The following is a 21,158-nucleotide window of genomic DNA, read 5'->3' on the forward strand; positions in this document are numbered from 1 at the left end:
AACAATGGTAATAGAATATTGTTGCGTTCATTTCCACTGTGTGCCCTGAATAAATATTTTAAAGAAAAAAACCACCCATAAGCTTATAGAAAAAAAAGAAAAAGTGACTGACACAGATGCACTTGTTCAGCTTTGCCCCAGACAGTAAATCCTATGGACCAGGAGTGCCCCCTGTGGGATTTTAGCTTATTTAATTTCACACTGACTAATTATAAGAGGCATTTTGGTACCGTTGTTGCAATCACATGACAGCCTGATACACCAAGTGGCCAACAGACATTATAGCCCAGTTCAATATGATGAAGAGTCTGCACTGGGCCTAGAAAGCCATACCTCGCAGGTGCAAGGTTAAGATGTTACTGCTTTGCAGCACTGACAACAAATGCAAAGTGACTTCAAACTACTGACACAGTTGTTTATACATGTAGAACATGTATGTACTTCTGCAGCTAGGAATCACTTCTCCTCTGGAGAACTGCTGTTAAACCACAGGCATAAACCATAATTTCTCTAATGACAAAAAAGAGAAAACAAATTCTTTCATTTCCAACAGGACAATTTCTGATGAGCTGACAATTTATTATTGGATGGATATTGATAAGTGGTGGGGGTTTTGTGCGCTGGTTCTGTTCACCATGGGTACACATAACCTGAAATATTTTTGTTTGGTTGAACTTCGAAATTACTTCATACCTCATTTTGGACCAACTGAAATACTTTTCTGGCAAATAAACAGTGTGCCAATTAATCAGTTTCTTTTGGACTACTTTCAATTTCAACTCATACTCTACCTCCAGATAATACTGCTTTATTGCTGAGAGGATGAACTCTTAAAAGACAAACAACCTCAACTTCCACTGGCTTAATTTTTAGTTGTGAGTGTTCATGTGTATTTTTATCTGATAGCCAGAAAATGAACATGTGGACTTACCAACCATCTACCAAATATTTTTAAGTGTCTTGCATATCATGCAGGAAAACTGTAGCAGAGATAAGGATGAACAGTCTTCCTGCACAAAACTGCCCAGGTTGGCATTTTATTTTGAATAGTAGCCCTCATGTAGCTCTCAGCAGGCCTTCCAAGTCTGAGATGAAATAAGGAAGGAATACAATAAACAGCTTCATTAAGTTACACAGGCCTGGTTCATCTCTGATCACCGCTTACACTCTGGTTCAAACAAAACAGTATCTGTGGGATGTATCCATGTGATTAGAGACTACTGTGATAAATATTCAAAAGACCACTCATGTAAAGTCACATAAGAAATCAAAAGAATTTTTTTGACAGCTTGATTTTGAAACATAAATTATGTTCTAACAATTCATTCGTCTGTAATATCCTTGATTACTTTTAAAGAAAAAAGACGATAGTAAATTATTCTCTGACAAGTAATAATCTTTCTGTTGTGTGCCAGCAGGATGAAGGATTCAACTCTGAAGCGCCAACTACATTATGTAAGTCTGCATCCCTTGAATTATAGGGCTAGCAGCAATTGCAATTAGCAAGAGAAGGCATAATTCAGGAAAGGGCTGTTGGACAGTTTTCCAGGTCTGAAAGAACAGATTGAGAAATGCTCCAACTGGGACTATTCAACGCCAAAGCAGATGACTAGGAAGAACCTTCTGGTCCTTCTGACCATAACAAAAGGCCTAGTAAAAAAAAAAAGTAAAAGTAAAAACCATCTCTGCTCTACATGCAGACACAGTGTCTGTTCCCCTTCCCTATAAGTGCAGTGTCTGCTGCTACAGTTTTGGCAATTGCATGAGCTCGGCCCTAGATTAGACTGTTTGTGCTCAGTTATTTTCACACACTGCCAAAATTCGCTGACAACACCAGGAGAAAAAAAAAGGAAAGGAAAACTGGTGATTTTCAACAGTTTATAACTCAGCTCAGCCTAAGCAGGTTTTTATGGGACAAAGAACAGAGATTTCTCTGTAGACAGCACTTTATTCCTGCCTAATTTAAAAGATTTGCTGTGAATGATGGAAACATTAGAACTTCTTAAAAGAAAACATAACAAAACAAAAATCCTAGCAGTTCACTAGTACTTTTTTACAGTAGATCAGGTTTGGTGATATAAATAGAGAGACCATTATCTACCTCTCTCATAATTATTTACAACAAAGGTTTTTTTTAAAGAAAATGAAAATATTAGACTTAAAGGAAGAGGGCTTCAAAATTCATAGTATTTCTTTAAGGAGTAAAGTTTCTTCCTTGGAATAATTCACACTTGAGCTATTCTAGTGCCACAGTATTCCCTAAGGAGTGTGAAATGATCTTCTCAGGGTTACAGAGTCAGTAGTAAACATAAGTTCTACTCTAAGAAACAGTATTTTAAATACATACTTTCACTAACATGATATCTAACAACTTCCTATTAAAACCCAGAGTTAACTTTCTGGAGTCCTCTTGTTGCTTTAACACTTTCCTTCAGTCCATATCTAGGAACTCCTAACTCAGCATTTCCTAAGCTATTTTTCCCGTATGCTCCCCTGCTCCATTAGCTGACTGCAGGGCCCAGGCTGTTAGACTTACACCTCTATCAAATCTCAAATTTGACCAGTGCTGCTTTTGAGTCCCTCAAATTTTTCCCAGTGAAGCATGCCCTAAAACTTGGGAAACAATACTGCTTTACTGTATCTTTGAACAGTATATGTACAACAGCTATTGTTTTCTGTTAATAATATCAAAACCTGCATCACAAAATTGACCACACATTCAATTAATGTTGTTTTTCAGTTCAACAGTAGGAAATGTTTTAACAACAGTTTTGCAAAACTAGAGAACAGATGACAAGAGTGCTTTTCATAAAAGGCATAGGCTGGAAAAGTAGGGCAACAGAGAATATACTGGAATTTCTGTACATAAATACAAGATATTTAATTGACTGGGAGTGCTCAGTAGAGACTTGTTTGCAACAGAGCCTCATGGTGACAGTGAGTTTTTGAAGTTTGGATGCCTTTGGCAGCTTTATAGAACTTCAAGACAGACCAACTATGACTAAAACATGCTCAGCTAGTTAACTATACGGATGTAATGTTTTTTCCATCTTTCTCCCCGTGTGCTGACAGCGTTACCATTCTCTCCAGTGTTCTTCTTCCTTCTGAAGTACAATGGCTCTACCAGTTTATGCAGTTCCTGATACTACATTTCAGTACAACAACTTTCCAACAATAACTTACTCAGCTAAGCGAGATCATCATTTAGAAGTGAGCAGTTACATTAAAGGCTCTAGAGCTACACAATTCCAAATATACTTCAGGATATACTGTACACTACGTGTATATTTTAATGAGAAGGTTTGGCAGAGCAGTTTGGCAGAAGAAAGCACTGCCAAGTGATTGGATATGGGATATATCTCCAGTTGCTTTGGATTCCCACATCACCTTAAGAGCTATTCTTCCCATCCCCCAATACACCAACTCTTAAGGCAGTCAAATTTATAGCTCAATAAAATTTTTTTATTAAAAATAAAAAGTGTGGCTTTTAAGTACTGCAGTCTTCCAACATCCTTATGCCAGGTCTAGATCAGACTGTTGTAGCTGAATATAAAGCTAGGGAGGCTTGGCCCACTTTATACAGCACGCCTAAGTTAGAGTTTCAAGATCTAAGCCACCTCTCTTTCCATTTTGTAACAGCTGTTTTTCTACCCTTTCATATAAAAAAAAAAAAAAAAAAAAGGAAAGAGACTAGTGTAGAAAAGTTAAATAAATAAATAATAGCTCACAAAACCACAGTGGAGGAACCACTGCTGGTGCTGCCAATAAAAATGTTCCTTCTCTTCAGGGCTGGCTAAACAACTGAAAGTGTTTCTAATGAACTGCTGGCAGCACTATCCATCATTGCACTAAATGGATTCATGTCTTCCTAAACAAAGGATAACTATTTATCTATAATGTACGGTCAGAAATTAGGAAGTATTTAAGCCTCAGAAGTCTAATTCCTCACTTTTCCCCACCTCCTCAAAGCTGCTTTTTGTTCAGGCCTCCCTCCTTCAGCAAAGATGATGAGAGAAATCTGACTGATAGAGAACTTCAGACTCTGTTCCACTGTTAATGAATCATTTGCATAAGTTTGAAAAATACTTTAGCAGACGAGACATATGCAGTCTGACTTCAGCACTACAACCAACTGACGTTATGTTTATCTTGTCCCCCTTTTTTTTTTTTTTTTTGGTCATGTTACACTGACTTGTGTCTTACCTTAAGGTAGATAATAGACTACTCAAAGCAAGATGGCACATTCATAAGACAGGCAAAACAATGTCCCAGTAATTGTTAGGATCTTTGAAGATGCTATTGTGCAAATAATAGTAAGGAATCAGAAGGAAGAAATGTTGCTGAGTTCTAACAAAAGCATGAAAGTCATGTAGGTAATCCCTGGTCAGAAGTCACTTCTGAAGGTATATAGATATCTACCACCTGTAGAGATGTATTCAAGCAGTGGCTGTCTTCAGAACACCAGGGATCAGAGGAGAACTCAGAGATATCAATAAAACATGCCTACAAATAATGTAAAGAAACACTTACTTCATTTCCAGAACTTCCTCCAAATGTTTCCTTCTTTCAGCTCGTAGGTTGGTCAAATGGGTTTCCTTCTCAGCCAAAGACTGTTGTGTAGAGGACAATTTTGCTTTCATTGACTCCAGCTCCTGCTTAACCTTCTCCATGGCCATCATCAACTCTTCTACCTAAAACATTTGGGGGAAGACAGGAGGAGAGAAAAACAGTGTAATCAACTGGAACTTAATAAATGTCACAACTAAATTTGTTGTGACACAACACAAGGTTGTGACACAACACAGCACAAAGGTTACCAGTGTACGTACACTGCGTAACACTTCTGTAGACTGGAAACACCATCTAGTGCTGGGGACAGTACCTCTGTGCTTAATTGAAGTAACATTACAGTCTGTGAATTATCATAAGTCTGGTCACTGGAACATTACCATTATAATACCAAATCAAAAATCTCCAACTCTTTGGTATTTCTATTTTAGAAAATGTACCACAAAGATAAAAGGATGGCCTGTATGTGTTAGAATTAGCCCACAAAAATGCTAGGTATTAAAGAAAATACATTGATAATACACCAAACGGATAAAAAACTTTCTCTGTAAATGATGCCTAGTGAGAAACTACATAGGCACTTTAAGAATGAAGGCAAGCTTTCCAAAACAGGGAGAGGACTGGATTCCCATGAAGATGTAAGTAAGGTTACCTCCCTCAAAGTATCAGTTGAAAATACTTATAGGAATGTTTTGTGATTTAGAAACATAAAAGACATTCAAAGTGTTGCTGATGGCAGACAAGTACAGCAGAAAAATGCTCATATCTTTGGCAAATGGGAAAGGTTCAGAATTAACATGATTGTACATTCTAGTATAGATATTACACAGATGAACACAGTCATATTTTATTTTGCACTCAGAGCAGGTTCTGTATCAGTTAAAATTTATCACTAATTAACATGCAAAACCACAATGAATGCTCAAGTATAGCTACATGTAAAATACAAAAACCTCTGGGTATTAATTTAATAATTTTATAATAATGCTCAATGGTACACATTACTTTTACTGACTTCTTCCATACAGATTTTGTCTTTCTATCACAATCAAGTGTTCATAAACAGCCTTATAATGTGCTTCAAATGGGAGAAACTCAGATGCTACTGTTGCCACAGATGCTACTGCTCAGATGCTACACAATCAAACTTTTGTATAAATTTAGTATGAAAATACAGCACTGCATTGCATTTATATTCCTGCATAACAATCAACCTGTGTTTGACCCTGGAAATGAATTACTGAAATTATATTAAGCTCAATTTGTACTTAACATGATTTTACAAAAGGAGCTGGGTACATCACTCGCTATACAGGTGCTGGAGGATGGAAGGTATGGGACATACCACCCCTTGCTTTAATAAATCCTGTACTCCTAAAGGCAGAGCTAATGACTCAGGACAGAGATGGATAGTAAGATTGGTTTTCATCCTCAATCAGTGACAGAGCAAGAAACACTGCAATTCAGAATTAGCAGATTTATAAAAATCTAGCATAGTCATTATGCAGTGTTTACTGCAGAAATTCCATCTACCTCCACTGAAATGCAGCTGACAAGCACTCTTCTTATACCCAGCAAAGTAAGAAAAATTTTAAATATGTAATTATCAAAAACTATTCAAAACATACAGCCAAGAATTCATCCAGTAATCAAAAAACCAAAGGAAAATCTCAGTGACACACAGGCCCAACTGGCTAGCTTGCATATAATCACCAAACTTTTCTGTCTTATTAGTGTTTAGTGTGCAAAACAAGATCAGAAACCCTGTCAGCTATTAAAACAAAGAGAAAACTCCATAAAACGAAACAGAGAAATGTATCAGAAAAGAATGCAAAGAAAAACCTGCAGAAACAATGAATAGCAAAAAATACTACTAGGATGGGAACTGATGCCTAGAAAGAGAAAAAAAGCAACATGTTGGGGAAGTGAAGGTGTACTAGTGTATCACCTTCTAGTATATCAGCTTCTACTTCCTTTAGGATCAGAATTACCTACATAAACATTTTCTTTATAACAGAATAAAAGAGGCACAACAACCACAAAAGCCCTTTGCTTATAACAGAAAACAACCTCAAATAAACAAGCCCTCAGCCAACTGCAACAATCAAAACAGCCTGCGTCAATCTGTCAGTTGCCAAGATAAAACCATCTTTGAAGCAACATTTTTCTATAATCAGGTTTGAAAAACTTCTGACATCCTTCATTCCATCCCCAGTCGCCAAGACTTGTGATGCTAACACTAAAGGACTGGTTTGCTTGATGCAGATCTGCAGCGTAACAGCTCCATGCTGTTTAGAAGACACGAGGCTAAAGGCCAAAGCTCCTAGTACTAGGTGGCCAGATCTAACTCTGCAGGAGAACTTTGTAGTAGCAGTTACTGCCGGTACTTAACCTTTTTCTCATTGCTCTGTTTCCTAATTCTTTTAATTCTGAGGTTATGTTCTGTATTTTTCCAGGTTAACATAAAATTGATCTAATCATGGATTAGAATGGCTGGAATGCAAGTGGCTTTTAAACTGCGCCAACAACTTAGTTTACAGAATTATCATTACCTTCCATCCTCTCCAGCAAGTATCATTTGTCATGCAATTTACTAAAGACAAAATCCACCAAAACACTGATGACTGTATTCACAATAAAGACTTCATTGTTCAGATTCATCAAGTTATAGATACTCCATGGGATCATTTCAATTAAACTTCTACAAAAGAAAACATTTTATTTGGCAGTTGATGAATCTTAGTGCAGATCTGTCTGTGTATGTCCCAGTAGGCAGTCCTGTGAGAAATGATACAGGAATATTCACTGGAAGCAAACTGCTTGCAAAGCACATTTAAATTAACCAATACAAAAAACTTCAAATCCACCCTTGATTTTTTTTCCCCTGAGAGCAGCTGATTACATAATAAAGAAAAAATATTTGCCAAGGACCTGAGTTGATGGCACACTGAGATGTTTACAGAGACATATTTTTGACATTTTCTGAGGTAAGCTTGTGCCCTGCCAGTTAAAACTACGAAGTTTCCATTTTAGAAGGTGTAGAGTTGCTTGCTTCTCTTCTGTCTCTGCTCAAATGGTAGTATAATAAAGCAGAGTGTATCTTTGACTATCCATGACTTACCCGTGATTCAGTTTTCTGTAGGCAAACCTGAAAGATCTTCATGTATTCTAAGCAGGATGAATCTGCAGAGAACTTAAATGGAGACCATTTTTTCCATTGTTTTTAGGTCTTACGTGACCTGACCAGGTGACAGCTTATCTTTAAGGAATAATATAAAGCTGAATGAAGTTTCCATTCAAGGACAGAGTTCCTGAGAGATTGAACAAACTATGTGAAAGACTGTAAACTATGTCCGTTAGATCAGTATGGAACTCACAGCAGCAGCAAAGGGTAATGTCAACATCGGACAAAGTTTTTACACAGCATGAACATCTCCTTAGAAATTATAAAAGCAAGGTGGCAATACAACAGGAATTCATCTACCATGTCAATGGCAGCCTGTAAAGAAATAGAAGAAATGACAATACCAAAAAAGTGAAGCCTTTTTCAGGAGCCTATCTAACATCTTTAATCTCCCTGCTCCTACAAACTCTAATTTCAGGCTCCTCTGATGCAACTTTACATCAGAAACCAGGCTGTTGCACAGACATACAGGCACCACATTATCTCCAAGTACGTGGTGTTTCCAGTAAGCTTTTCTGGCCATTGGGTAATGTGAAGCCAGGGACTTCCAAAGAGCTTGGTCAAGTTCCCCAAAAGTCAGTGAAAAGACAGCAAAATTGAGACTGGATATGCAAAATATTAATGAGAATGGGGATCCTACTAACCTCCATACTAGCTCCTGAAAAGATTACTGATGATCAGGCTAGGCAAGCTCAAACTCCCACCTCTTACGGAAGGAGAACTGAAAATTTCTGAGACGTAGTAGATGTGGCATGCCAGGAAGAAGGCTACATCAACTGATGTGGTTAGCTTTCTCTTAAAATCAGCACCCAGGGACTCCAACACTTGAGGTCAATGCAGACAGGCAGGCTAAAGCAGCCTCAAAATCCCCATGTGCTTCAGTGTGTTAAAACAACAACGTAGTGGCAACTACCTTTTTCTTCCCATTGTGAACTTCTTCCTCAGTGACAAAGGATCACCTGAAGAGACCTTTTCTACTGCACAGAAAATTGAAAAAGGCCTCCATAATCCTCTCAAAAAGACAGTTCTGGAGCTTAATCTATTGCTTACACCTTTTCAGAGAAGCAGAGCAATTTTGGGTCATCATCCAAGCAACAAATGCATCATGAACACTGGTAACATGATGTAATTCACTACAGTGGTACTATGCAAATGAAGAGAGGCAATGGACAAGTCATCAATATGGAAAAAAAAAAAAAAAGGAAAATGCTATGCACTTGAAAAAACTCTTGCAGGGGCAGAGGACCTACTCTGAAATGGTGACCAATGCAATCCATGTTTATGTGCCGTGTGCATATCAAGAACAAGGAAAAGGCTAAAGAACACCCTCCACAGACACTACAAAGGAAAAATTTCCAGTCTCAAGTGACAGGATATGAATCCATCCATAGTTCAAATGTATATGACTGGCTTAAATAATATTTATCAAGGATAGCAAATCACTGGTAGTAAACTATATAAAAATATTTTGTTATTGTTAGATAAGGCTTTTCCCCACCTGTAGATTAATAATCTTTGCAGAAGAGACTGCATTTTTCTCTGTTATTCATTTCTTCTTAGAGTGGTTTGTGTTGGAAGGGATCTTAAAGATCACCTAGTTTCAGCTTCCTTGCCATGGCAGGGACACCTTCCACCAGACCAGGTTGCTCAGAGTCCCATCCAACCTGGCCCTGAACACTTCCAACGATGGGGGATCCACAGCGTCTCAGAGGAACCTGTTCCAAGTGTCTCACCATGCTCATTGTAAGGAATTTCTTTCTTATGTCCAGTCTAAACTTACCCCTCTTTCAGGTTAAAACCTTTGCCCCTTGTCCTGTCACTACAGGCCTTGGTAAAAAGTCTCTCTCTGTCCATCTTTTAAGTCCCCTTTATATATTGCAAGGTTGTAATAACGTGTCTCCAGAGCCTTCTCTTCTCTGGGCTGAACAACTTAAATTCTCAGCATTTTGTCAGAGAAGAGGTGTTCCAGCCCTCTGGATCACTTTTGTGGCCCTCCTCTGGACCTGCTCTAACAGGTCCATGTCTTCCTTGTGCTGGGGACCCCAGAGCTGGATCCAGTGCTCCAGGTGGGGTCTCACCAGAGCAGGGTAGAGCGGGAGAATCACCTCCACACTGAATACAAAATGATGAAATTTTAGAGAATACAGATACAAATACCAACATAAAAAAGTAATTTTCCATGATCACTATATAAATCAATCACTAGAGATTTTATTTTCAAAACCACCTCAGCAGGCTAACTTGTATATTTGAAATGATTGGCTTTCTAAACATAGACCCTTCTTGTATAAAAAAGAAATTACCATTACAAGACAAAATGTACTTGAAATCTGTACTTTTTTCTCAAAATGAATTAGGCCAGCAAAACAAAAGGTCTTGCAATTACAAGTCAGTAGTAAGAACAGTACAAGGACTGAAAAAAACACAATTAACATTTCTTAAAGTGTCACTCACTCTCTCAGAGGACAGTTTCCTACTTCTCTACAGCTCTTGAGTTTTTAAACTATTTTTCATTTCACTGTGTACATTACTGAAACGATAAAGGGTCTGCAAATTTCTGCATTAGCTTTTACTTATTTGAACTGATTAGACCACAGGACAGAGAGAACGAAAAGAAAGAGAAAAAAAAAAAAGACAAAGACAAGAGTTCTGGCTCCATGCAAACTTGTTTGGATCCCAGAAAAATTTCCCAGAACAGATGTTAAGACATGGAAAAAGCACAGGCCAGACTTGGGACTTAAGCATGTAATTTAACTGCCTCAAGTAACATATTACAGAGAGAAAGCATTGAGTCTGACATAACTTGGATTGCCAGCAGGACCAGATGGTTTGCTTAAATCACAAGCTAATAAACCTTTACACAAAATAAGAGGGAAATGAATTATGGTTTCATTATAGCCCCATTTTCGTTAAAGCAGTAGGGTGGCTTTAGGTACTCTTAAAGACTATATCCAAGACACTTAACTAAATTCTTGGCTATTCTGAATTAAGGGAACAAATTCTTGTAGATATTGGGAAAGCTGTTAGGCATAGCTTCTTGAGAGCTAAAAATATCAGAGAAACAAGTAAGCAGTAAGAAGAAACACCACCATCACCCCCACTCCCTGCCCCGATAAAATTAAAACGTAATTTCTGGTCTGTAAGGTAAGGACAGTTCTCAAGTAGAAAAGCCGAAAGCTCTGCCACGCTGACAGCAGCAGGGTATAAAGCAGAATGGCTCTGCCTCACCACACAGGCTGGAGGCTCTGGCTCCCGCTCAAGCCCCTCTTATTCACCACCCTGCACGAGTATGCATATACCTGTAGGTGGACAGAGGAATCAGAGGAATGCATCATGGCTACTGGCTTCTCTACTACGACAATGGCACCACCACTAACCCTTTTGAAGCAGATATGTAAGGGGTTAAGATCCTTAACTTTTATTTTTATTCTGTAACTGTTGGCACTATGAAGATATACTAAGGTGAACAGATGTTCACCTGAAGAGACTGTTCTTCCGTACACCATATATATCAACCTATATAACTGCTTCACCTGTTCTGTGTGGCCACAGTTAATGAACATTGCCATAAGCTCCTATGCAGACAGATGAAAAATTCCTTCTTTCTCCACAAGTTGGAATTCCTTAGTTATAGATCCTATCTAAGGACACTTTGAAATAAACATAGCCGAATACTGCGCAACAATTTAGATATTTCTATACACCACATTTACCTCCATCTCAAAGATGATGCCAGATTTACAGTGTCCCTTTTGTGAAGGTCAACGGTGTATAATACTAGAGGACTATGGCAAACTGCACATGGAGAAGAGGAGTTCTGTTTTGTTCACAATAAATAGGGGAGTTGGTGTCAAAGCTGTGAAAGTGGTGGATTATCAGTTCTCCAGCGAAAAAGCAAGGTCTTCTCATCAGATCATCTGTAATATTCAGCAGTAATTTTAGGGATTAACTTTGTGCTTCTTTACATTAGTGTGTGATTTTCTTAAGCCTTGGTGCCTTTGTTTTTTAGGTTGTTAGGATTTTGTACGTTCAGTATCCCTGACAGCATTCCGTGTTTTGGTGGCTTCATAGAACTGGCGCCACTGTCCCTTTCTTACAGTATTAATTGGGAAAAGGAGAGGATAAAGATAAAGTGAGAGAACAAAAGATTGGTCTGAAAAGCTGCAGGATACTGTAGTTGAATGTAAATTTTCTTACCACTGTGAAAGTGTGATACTTAGGCAGCTGCTGTCTCTTGTTTCCATGAATTGGTCTCTCATATAAAAAAAGCATCTGATAATGAAGAGGAGTTAACGCTCTGCATTGCTCCTTACTGTCTCCACTGATGGCTCCAGGCAATGAAGAGCATTAGTATTAGACTGATCAGATCTGACACTACCATGTTACTCCTGCAGAACCCGCACGATAGAAATACAGGAGTCTTTGTCAGGGAGTACGTTACTTGAGTATCAATCAAGAGTGCTTTTTGCTCATAGAGCACTGAGCTTTTGTATGGAGGGGGAATCAACATCCACAGATGTTTAGGAAAGAGAAAACTGAGCTGCCAGACTTCAGGACTGAGTAAGTCACAGCTGTGTCCTGTTAGGATGTTTGAAGGTAGCTTTGACAGTTTATCTCCTAAATGAGGGCCATAAGCCATATAAATAAGCAACAGCCTACTGCTGGGAGAAGAGCTCTTGAAAAGGAAGTAAAAATTATCTCTGCTTAACACATACAAAATATTTGAGTCAGACCTGGAAAAAATAAGTGAAAAACTGAATTCTGATTTCTACTGAGGACAGAAACCTGTTGTAGTCTCAGGTATCTGAAGATTATAACAAATTACAATTTTATTTCTGCATTTCCCTCAAGTGGAACCATTACCCAAGGAAATATTCTCATTATGCTTTTTAACCTTCGCAACCATGCCAATGGAAGCTGTCCTGTTTTACTTCACATGGATCTATAGTCTCAGGAAACTGTCTTGTGTTTATCTTCTGTGGCTAGCAATAAATCTCTCCAGCCTCTTGGGAACACAGCAGCCATCACCAGGGATAACAAACAATCTTGCAAAAATTACCTTCTAAAAATCTCTTCAGAGGCAGAGAGACTAAAATATTGCACATTTAGCATATTCTGCACAATTTTGCACACACTCATTTAGCACAGCTTATTACATGTAAACAAAAAGCTCTAGAACTATGCCTAATTCATGGTACTCCAGCCACAACTCTAACCATGGATATCTTCAAAGTAACTCAAACTTTCTTAGGGTACATCTATGCTGTGATTGCTGCCAAGGCAGCAGTAGCAACTGGGCCAGAGGAAGCCTGTCAGCTCAGAAAAATTGCCCTGGGATTTCAGCAGTTTTTCACAAGCCTTCTTTAGGCCATGCTGATTTCCATTTGCTGGATTTTAGACAGTTTCAGGTTACCTAGGATATGTCACATGGCAGGCAGTTTAGATACAACTAAATAATATTCATAGTAAATATTTAATACTGTGCTATGTATGTACCATAGCATAGATTGTCAATTTATATAGCACAAATTGATTTTCCGAAGAGGAGAGACTCTGGGATTATGTATTAACTCACTACAAGTAGTGGAAAAATGGTATGCTAATTCCACATACAACTTTAACACTCTTTTCCTAAAAGACATTAAGGATCATGGGCATAAATACATGAAAAAACAGTTATTATGTGAAAGCACATGCATTGCCACATGAAGGTTGAACATGTGGCTGACTGATGAAGTACAGTCTCACTGACAAGCTCAGGAAAGTTTCCACCCCTACCAACACGTGGAAGCAAATCTTCAGCATTGTAGTTAACAGAAAGCAAACAGCAGAACCTAACCACAATAACTAAAAAGGAATCCCGCCATACTGAGCCAACTGAACTCAGGCTAAAATTCAGTCAAGGCTTTGAAGGAATCTGATGCTAAACAGCAGTACAGCAAAGTCTGGAAGCTTTTGTGTGAGTAGGAAACCTTTCAGAAGAGGCATCTTTAATTTAATGAGCCTCAAGTTCGTACTCTTTTGTGTTCTATGTAGAAGAATGGTCTGGAAAGGAATACAATTTCTTTTCTTGCACTTCATCAGTTTCTGGGGAAAAATTACTTATGTCAGAGAAAAAGAGTATATATTTTTAAAATTATTAATCTAATGTACAAGTCTAATGAACTACTCTAATGCTCTAATGTACATATTATTGGATCATACTTGCATCTAAGATGACAGTTAAAGAACACAACTGGAAAATGGAAAAGAAATTCCAAATGAAAAAAGCACAGGACTAAACAAATATTAATAGAAGTATTTGCTTGGGTCCTTACAATTCCAAGCAAACATTAATGTAATCAAATCTGTAAGACTGATTTTCTCTTGAGCCACAACAAATAAAATACTGTCTAGAGTATTTGAGAAAATAATATAACAGGTAGATACCAAGACAGAGCTTTGTCTAGAATACTTGACTATAATAAAAGGCATAATGTGAAATCAGTATTTATCTGTTAAACAATAAAAAGGGATAACAATCCAGACAAAATGATCTTAAAATCAGCATTTGTACCAAATTTCTATATAACAGTTTCCATCGGTACTTCTCATTTCATTAAATGAAAAGCTGACTTATATGGGGAAATGCTCAATGTATATTTTGAACAGAGGTTAATTATGCTCTCTAATCCTCAGTTCTCCTAGAAGTCATCAAATTTTGCCCACTTTGCAATCTTAAATGAGTGCAATAAAAACAAACAAAACCAAAGCCACCATCCTTGGAGGTATTTAAAAGATGTGTAGATATGGTGCTTTGGGACATAGTTTAGTGATGGAATTGGCAGTGCTAGTTTAATGGTTGGACTCCATGATCTTAAAGATCTTTTCCAGCCTAAACAATTCTATGATTCCAAAACATTTAGAAGTTTTTTTCCCCTATAATATTAGAAAAAGATCTCTGTCTCAAAGTCTTTGGGCATGATTTTCTATTCATCATTTTTTTTCCTATTCATTCTTCTTTACCGGAGGCAAAAAAAAGTCTCCCACACCCTCAACCTGGCACAGCTGAACACATCTAAGACAGAAAAGAGTAAAAATTCCACTGTTAAACCTCTCCAAAGGTATGTTACTGAACACAGAAATAATTATACACAACATGACCCTTCCCGTCTAAGCAGTGTGACTCAATACAAATCTGTGTATTTTTAAAGGAAGAGGCTACACAATCCATTTTGATACCTGGGAAGAAGTAGTAACCTTAGGAAGAAGCAGTGCTTCTAAAAATGGCTGGAAACATATTAATTGACAAGGACACGGCGCACAGTCAATGTGCTTTAACTAGCCAAATGCTTTCTCTAACCAAAGGAACAGAATCACACCAAAGAATGAAAAATATATCTATCTTGAACAACAATAGGAAGGCTATACTTCAGGCTGACAACTGACTTAGAAAGCTGTTAAAAAATTGTATCAATAAAAGAAATTGAAATACAAGTTTTAGCACAGATTTTTTACTTGATATGAATTAACACAAATGACTTCGTACATGTATGTATAGACATACATTCAAAAATCAAAATGAGTTTGGCAGACTTTTATAGAAAGGAGCTTTGAAGAAAATATTCAAGAGATGTTCAGCCACAGAGAACATAAAGTGCTTAGAAAAATCAGTGAGAACCAATAAGACTACAGCACCTTCACCCCTGAACCATACCCTGGTGATCTTCATTCTCTTGGTTTATCAGACTTCTCATTAGGAGATACAGAAGAAGAGACAAAAATATTCATTAAAAGCAAACTGCCCAGCATCTGTTACAGAGCAGTCAGAATTCTGAGATTTCTAAGGTGCTCAAAACACACCTATAGGTAAGTGGTTCGAGAGAAATTCCACTTTATATTTTCCATTTACAGGGACCTGTAGGAAGTAAATTAATGTGTCAGAATTTGTAAATACACTCAACATATTTTAGAAAATATTTTAGATCTATTACAGTAACAGAATGGTTACTGAAAAAATGGCATGTGTTTTAGTTTATTTTGCATTTTTAGAAGGTACTTGATAGGATAAGATCCAATATATCATAATTCTGTTGTAAATGTAGCTCCTACTTTATAGACAATGTAGCCTAAGTAAAGTATCCTAGAAAGTGAAAACAGGACCAGAATGTTGGTCTGATGAAAGTGCAAATGAGAGGTATCACTCAAAACTTGGCTAGAATTTCTGTACAGTAACTTACAGGTAAGAGACAAAAGGCTCTTTGAGGCTGTACTCTACATTCAAACCTCTGCAGACTCTGCACTTACAACAGGGAAATCCTGGTCAACAGGAGACGGGAAAAAGGAGAGGTGAAGGAGGTTCTAGTTGAATTATTAAGCTATTTCATATTTATTTCTCCTTAATAAACAGATATGTATTTTGAAGTAGGCATATGTGATAGAGATTCTCAGGAGTCTTGTTCGACTCATTTTACATGTAATATGTATCTGAAAGAATATTAAATCCTGCTGAAATAACTTATAAAGACAGTGGAAGAAAGGAATTAGTATTAAAAAATACATTTAAACAATACATTACTATTACAATATTCAGTCTTTTTTTTCTAAAGTAAAGCAGAGAAAACTGCCCTGTGTAGGATAAAAAGACACAATGTATGAACATAGATATAGCTATTTACAGGTCTACATACTTAACCTCTTTTAAATTAAACAAACTTCTATTTCAGTTTATTCCACAACAAGGGCCTTATACTTTCATGAAGATCAAAACACATTTCCAGAATTGCCCTGGAATGGTGCTGGTTATGACTAAATTGATACAGAAGAAAACCTCCTGCCTCATGCTGCCGAAGAAGGGATGGTAAGATGCACCAGGACAGTGAAAGAACATTTGTGAGCAAGACTGGGCCTTCTGTCAAAGAAGTTTTTTCCTCCAGCAGTTTTTTCCTAGGGAAGTAAAACTACCATTGCATTTTTGAGCAGGGAAAAACTATTATTTGATTTATTCCCCCCACCCACCCCCACTCCCCCGAGGAACATAACAATAGCTTTACTAAAGTAAACTCAGATTTGGTTAATTCAGAAAATGTGCCTGAATCCACATTTGGTTTTGCCATCTCTAATAGAAAGAATTTTGTGATAGAAGTGTTTATCTGAGAAATCCTAACTTCAGCTTTATGGAGAGTACTTAAAAAGAAGTCTCCATACACCTTCCGACCTTCTACTTAGAGGGCTGAACTAGTGGGGTCAGCCACAGTAGTACATAACTCCACAGCTGCAAAGAATTTACAGTAATATTTACATACAAGATTCAGCAGGTGCACCAACAAAACCTGGTGAATATGTTAGAAAGAACGAACTTGAAGAACTTTGTAAGACTCCACAGTTAATATATGCTTCCAGGATATTTTGAAACATTGGGTTAAAGAGAGCAAAATTTCAATCTGAAACGGGTATCTGAGAACCATGAAATCCCGAGTAGCTTCATGGACACTGTAATTCAAATCTGAAGCCTGTAAAATAGCAGGAAACCATATATCATGAGATGATGGAGGGCAGGATTACACAGCACAGGACTACGAAAACAACATTAAATACTGGGGCAGAGGTACACACAAATGAGATGTCCTCATACCTTGAACCACTTAAAGCCAAAATGGTTGACCTCATGCATTGATTCATTAAACAGCTTCAGACAGGCAGTGAAGTGGCAGAATGGTAGAAAAAAAGATAAACATAAGAGAGGAAAGAAAAAGCATGCAGTTAAAGGCAAATTGTAATCAGTTTGGACAACATTAACATTTTAAAAATCACACATATCACTCATACGTGGTCTAAGAACGTTCCTACCCTGTCATTGTTTGTAGAAATCAAAGGATTGGCCGTTACTATTGTGTATAAAAGTGCCCCTTGCATTTTAAAGCTCTAAAGCCATCTAAAGGTGTATTTCATAATTCTACAAAAAACCTCCACAGAACATAATAAAACAAAGACAGCATTCTTTTAAAGTGACTGAAGGAATATGAATGGAAAAACATTTGAAGGAAAGTCTCCTCCCTACCTTGGAAAAAAACTGACTTGCCATCGCTCTATTACTTGACTGTATTTAATTGATACCAAAACAAAACCCTATTGGACAAAATGGGGCACAGCAGCTCTCCCAGTGCTGACTGGAAGAAGAGACTTCAGTTGCTTTTCCTTCATGCTGCCTTGTTGGTCGTATTTTAAAAACCATAACTGGTCAGAGCTGGCAGTCCTGTTGGAGTGGGACACTGCTGTCAATCAGTGATGGTATAGACTCTTCCCTCTTCTGATCCTGCTGTTTTCAATCTGTCCTTCTTTCTCCTCCTCACTTCTGTTCACACTACTACATCCAAATTAATTTCTTTTTCACAGTGCTGTTGCCCACCATATTCTACCATTTTCCCCCCACAAATCTTACTCCTCTTTATTCTCTTCCTCTCCTCTCAATCTCTCTCACTGGTCCTTATGGCTCACTGACCCTCAGGCTGCACATTTACATGCCTTGCCTCACCTTTCAGATTGTAGACTCAATTCCAACTCTCTGTTCACCAGCTATTTCCCTTTTTCACCAAGCTCTGACCAGCTGATCTCATTCTGTGCCTTTCATCAGGCTTTGCTGGTGAATCCTTTTTAAAAGCCTCTTTACTGCCATACCTGAAATTTGTGCATATTCCCAAAGCACTATTTTCTTTCCATATTCTTGTTTTAGGATGCCTTATGTATAAATAAAACCTCATTTCTATGACAACATTTTCCCATTTTACTAACCCAGACTTATCTCTTCTCCTCTCCACAATACACTTGCTGCCAACAGCTCACAGTGGAGAGTCATCTATGAGGAGTTCATGCTCAACACACTAAAAAAAAGTCTTCCTTTCCATCCTGTGACTGAAATCTTCCTTACTACTTACTTTGTTTTCATCTAGGACAGATCTTTCATGTTTTTGTTAGTCTTGACAGTATCTTTGACTTAATCCTCCATTAAAGTTTACTTTTAAAAACTTGCAGAAATTAATTTATGGAATATCTCTAATATAAGACTCTTCTGACTGCATCTATATAACTGAAGTTCTCTGGTAGGATTTCTTCTGTGTCTGGATCTATGCAAAAGTCTTTCTTGTGCAGGTTGTGCCCATCTGTGCAGGATTTTTGTCTGTAGCTTTGGTCATGTTAATGCTACTAGCATGCCTCTTTGCTAGTGAATCAAATGTAAGCTACTCATCCTTTGCAAACTCTGCCCATCTTTCCATACTGAGATGGCCTGTGATCATCCTCTAATACAAGCCTTCATTATGTGTATAAAATTTGTAGATGTTCATCTCTGTGTTTACTTCCCTCACTTCAGATACTTCTAGCCCCTACAAAATTAACACACTCTACCTCCTTCTAAACCTTCCCTCAAAAAATTCAGTAAGCCTCACGCATTTTGTTCTACGTTTTGAGCAGGCATCACAAAATGGCGAGTTCTGTGGGCTTCTAGGTGCTCAAAGAACATAAAAATTGTCACTGTGTCTTGTAACAAAGAAATCAAAACATTATGACATCCTAGGCATCAAATCACATACCATTTTATTTTCCTTTGCCTCTCAGCATAGAACCTACTGCTTTCTGAGATACATATTTTCCTTTCAAGAAGGTCTAAACTTTGATGTGGTCTACACTACCTAGTTAACATTTCTATTTCATGCAATTTTTTAAAGGCTACAAGATGTTTGGAAAGAAGGCATTCTTGAAAGTGAATTCCATAACAATGTCTAAGATCTTAGGGTACAGCACCCAGAATTATCCTCAATACATCTACCAGCAAACAGCTGAGCTTGACTCTAGCCTGAAGAGAAATAGTTGCTTTCTTCCTGAAAACCTGGATTATTAATAAGATACTTGCATCTTCTTTTTTGTTAAAGTATGCGACACAAGAACACATGTTGGAAAAAAACCTCTTAAAACATTTTAAAGTGCACTCAGAACTTTTTTAAATAGTCAGAACTATTTTATTCAAATAACAAAGAGAAGGAGATCACTCCATTGCAATGCAACTGACCAAATGCTCCTGTTTGCTAATTACAGTTAAGTAAGGAACAGTGAAAAACGCTGAAGAGGCTCACAAAAAGCACAGTAAGAATGCCAGGTTCAGCTTCTACTTCAACAGCTTTATCAAAATCTCATGGAATTTTATTCCCTATTTATGGTATGTTTTCTTGATGATTACTTACCTGAGTTAAAATCAGGCACACAGATGATTCTTCAGAGTATGTCAGTAGCACAGAATCAGTCCATGCACAGAAGTTTATCCTTGTGGCTTCAACACACAAGTGTGTATTTACTGTGTGTATGCTTGGCTCAGGCCAAGGGATTTGTCTCTTTGCCCAGTTGTTTTGCCAGTGCAATGAGACTGTTGCCTATAAACACAACTATCCTAATAACAACAATCATCTTTAAATATGTTCAATGAACACCACAGTGAACCTAAGTATGCTTACACATAGGAAGATAGCTTTGACAGGCAAGACAGATCAGAAGAGTTGCTACTTAATATTGTAAAGCTCAGGATACCTTGTATTTCTTTGTAATTTCAAGAAGATCTTACCTATGAAATAATGTTGGAACAGAGATACAGGATCATCAAACAAAACCATCTGTGTTTCACAGTAAAGCAGGGAAAGTAGTACTTTACTGTCTGGTTACCTTCCTAAGAGGACTACCAGTGACTTTATAAGATTGCAGACCTGTTTCTCAGCATTGATCCTGGCTGACTCCTCTTGTGCTAGCACCATTTCCCGCTCTGCAGTTATCTGAACACTTTCTCTGAGTGCCTCTTCCAATTCTTCAATCCGATCATCCTTTTTACGTAGATTGTCCTGGAAAATGATGGGAGACTAGGTGAAGACGACTTGTTTGGAACTATAGCCTTTTAATCAACCAAGTTTTATGTCAACCAAAATGTGTTTCTCCCTCCCAAGGCACAACTGCAGGCAAATTCTCTTCACACAAAGGAAAGGAAGATGAAGTGATGCAAGAGTAGGAGGAAGACTACAGTAAAGAGAAGGAGAGAGCAAGTAGAGCAGGACCTCAAAGCAAGAGTGCTTGCCCTCCAGGTTGGACATACCACAGTCCTGATTATACAGCATAGATAAGCAAGGGTTGCTGGTAAATAAAGATTAGTAAGCAGCTCCAAAGAAGCATAGAAGCCAGAATTGGTGGGAAGGTAGCAGGCATTCAGTGTTGCCCATTGGCTCACACGTTCACTAGCACAGAACGGAAACAGTGCTGCAGTTTGGAATTTGCCATTTCCAGGTTAAGGGGGAGAGAAGCAAACATTAGCCCAACAGTTTTCCCACTGTTCAGATTAAGTCTTTAAGGAAGTTTTTAATCAAAAATTCTCTAGAAATTATGAAGGGTTCAT

The 21,158-nt window shown here is 37.8% G+C and overlaps 1 protein-coding gene across 5 annotated transcripts in view; it reads right to left on the reverse strand.

Annotated features, from left to right (window-relative positions):
* The window catches only part of ERC1 (ELKS/RAB6-interacting/CAST family member 1), a 311,152-nt gene that overhangs the window by 100,133 nt on the left and 189,861 nt on the right, over window positions 1-21,158 (reverse strand). For 3 of the 5 annotated variants that reach the window (XM_040594870.1, XM_040594868.1, XM_040594867.1), the window contains 2 exons: window positions 20,482-20,613; window positions 4,531-4,691 (listed from right to left, as the gene is read on the reverse strand). In XM_040594870.1, the coding sequence (XP_040450804.1) occupies window positions 4,531-4,691; window positions 20,482-20,613 (293 nt within the window). Of the gene's footprint in view, window positions 1-4,530; window positions 4,692-17,366; window positions 17,421-20,481; window positions 20,614-21,158 lie in introns of all 5 variants that reach the window. The other 2 variants (XM_040594865.1, XM_040594866.1) reach the window with 1 other exon arrangement.

Source organism: Falco naumanni, chromosome 5 (assembly GCF_017639655.2).
Source record: "Falco naumanni isolate bFalNau1 chromosome 5, bFalNau1.pat, whole genome shotgun sequence".
In the NCBI taxonomy this organism is placed as follows: Eukaryota; Metazoa; Chordata; class Aves; order Falconiformes; family Falconidae; genus Falco; species Falco naumanni.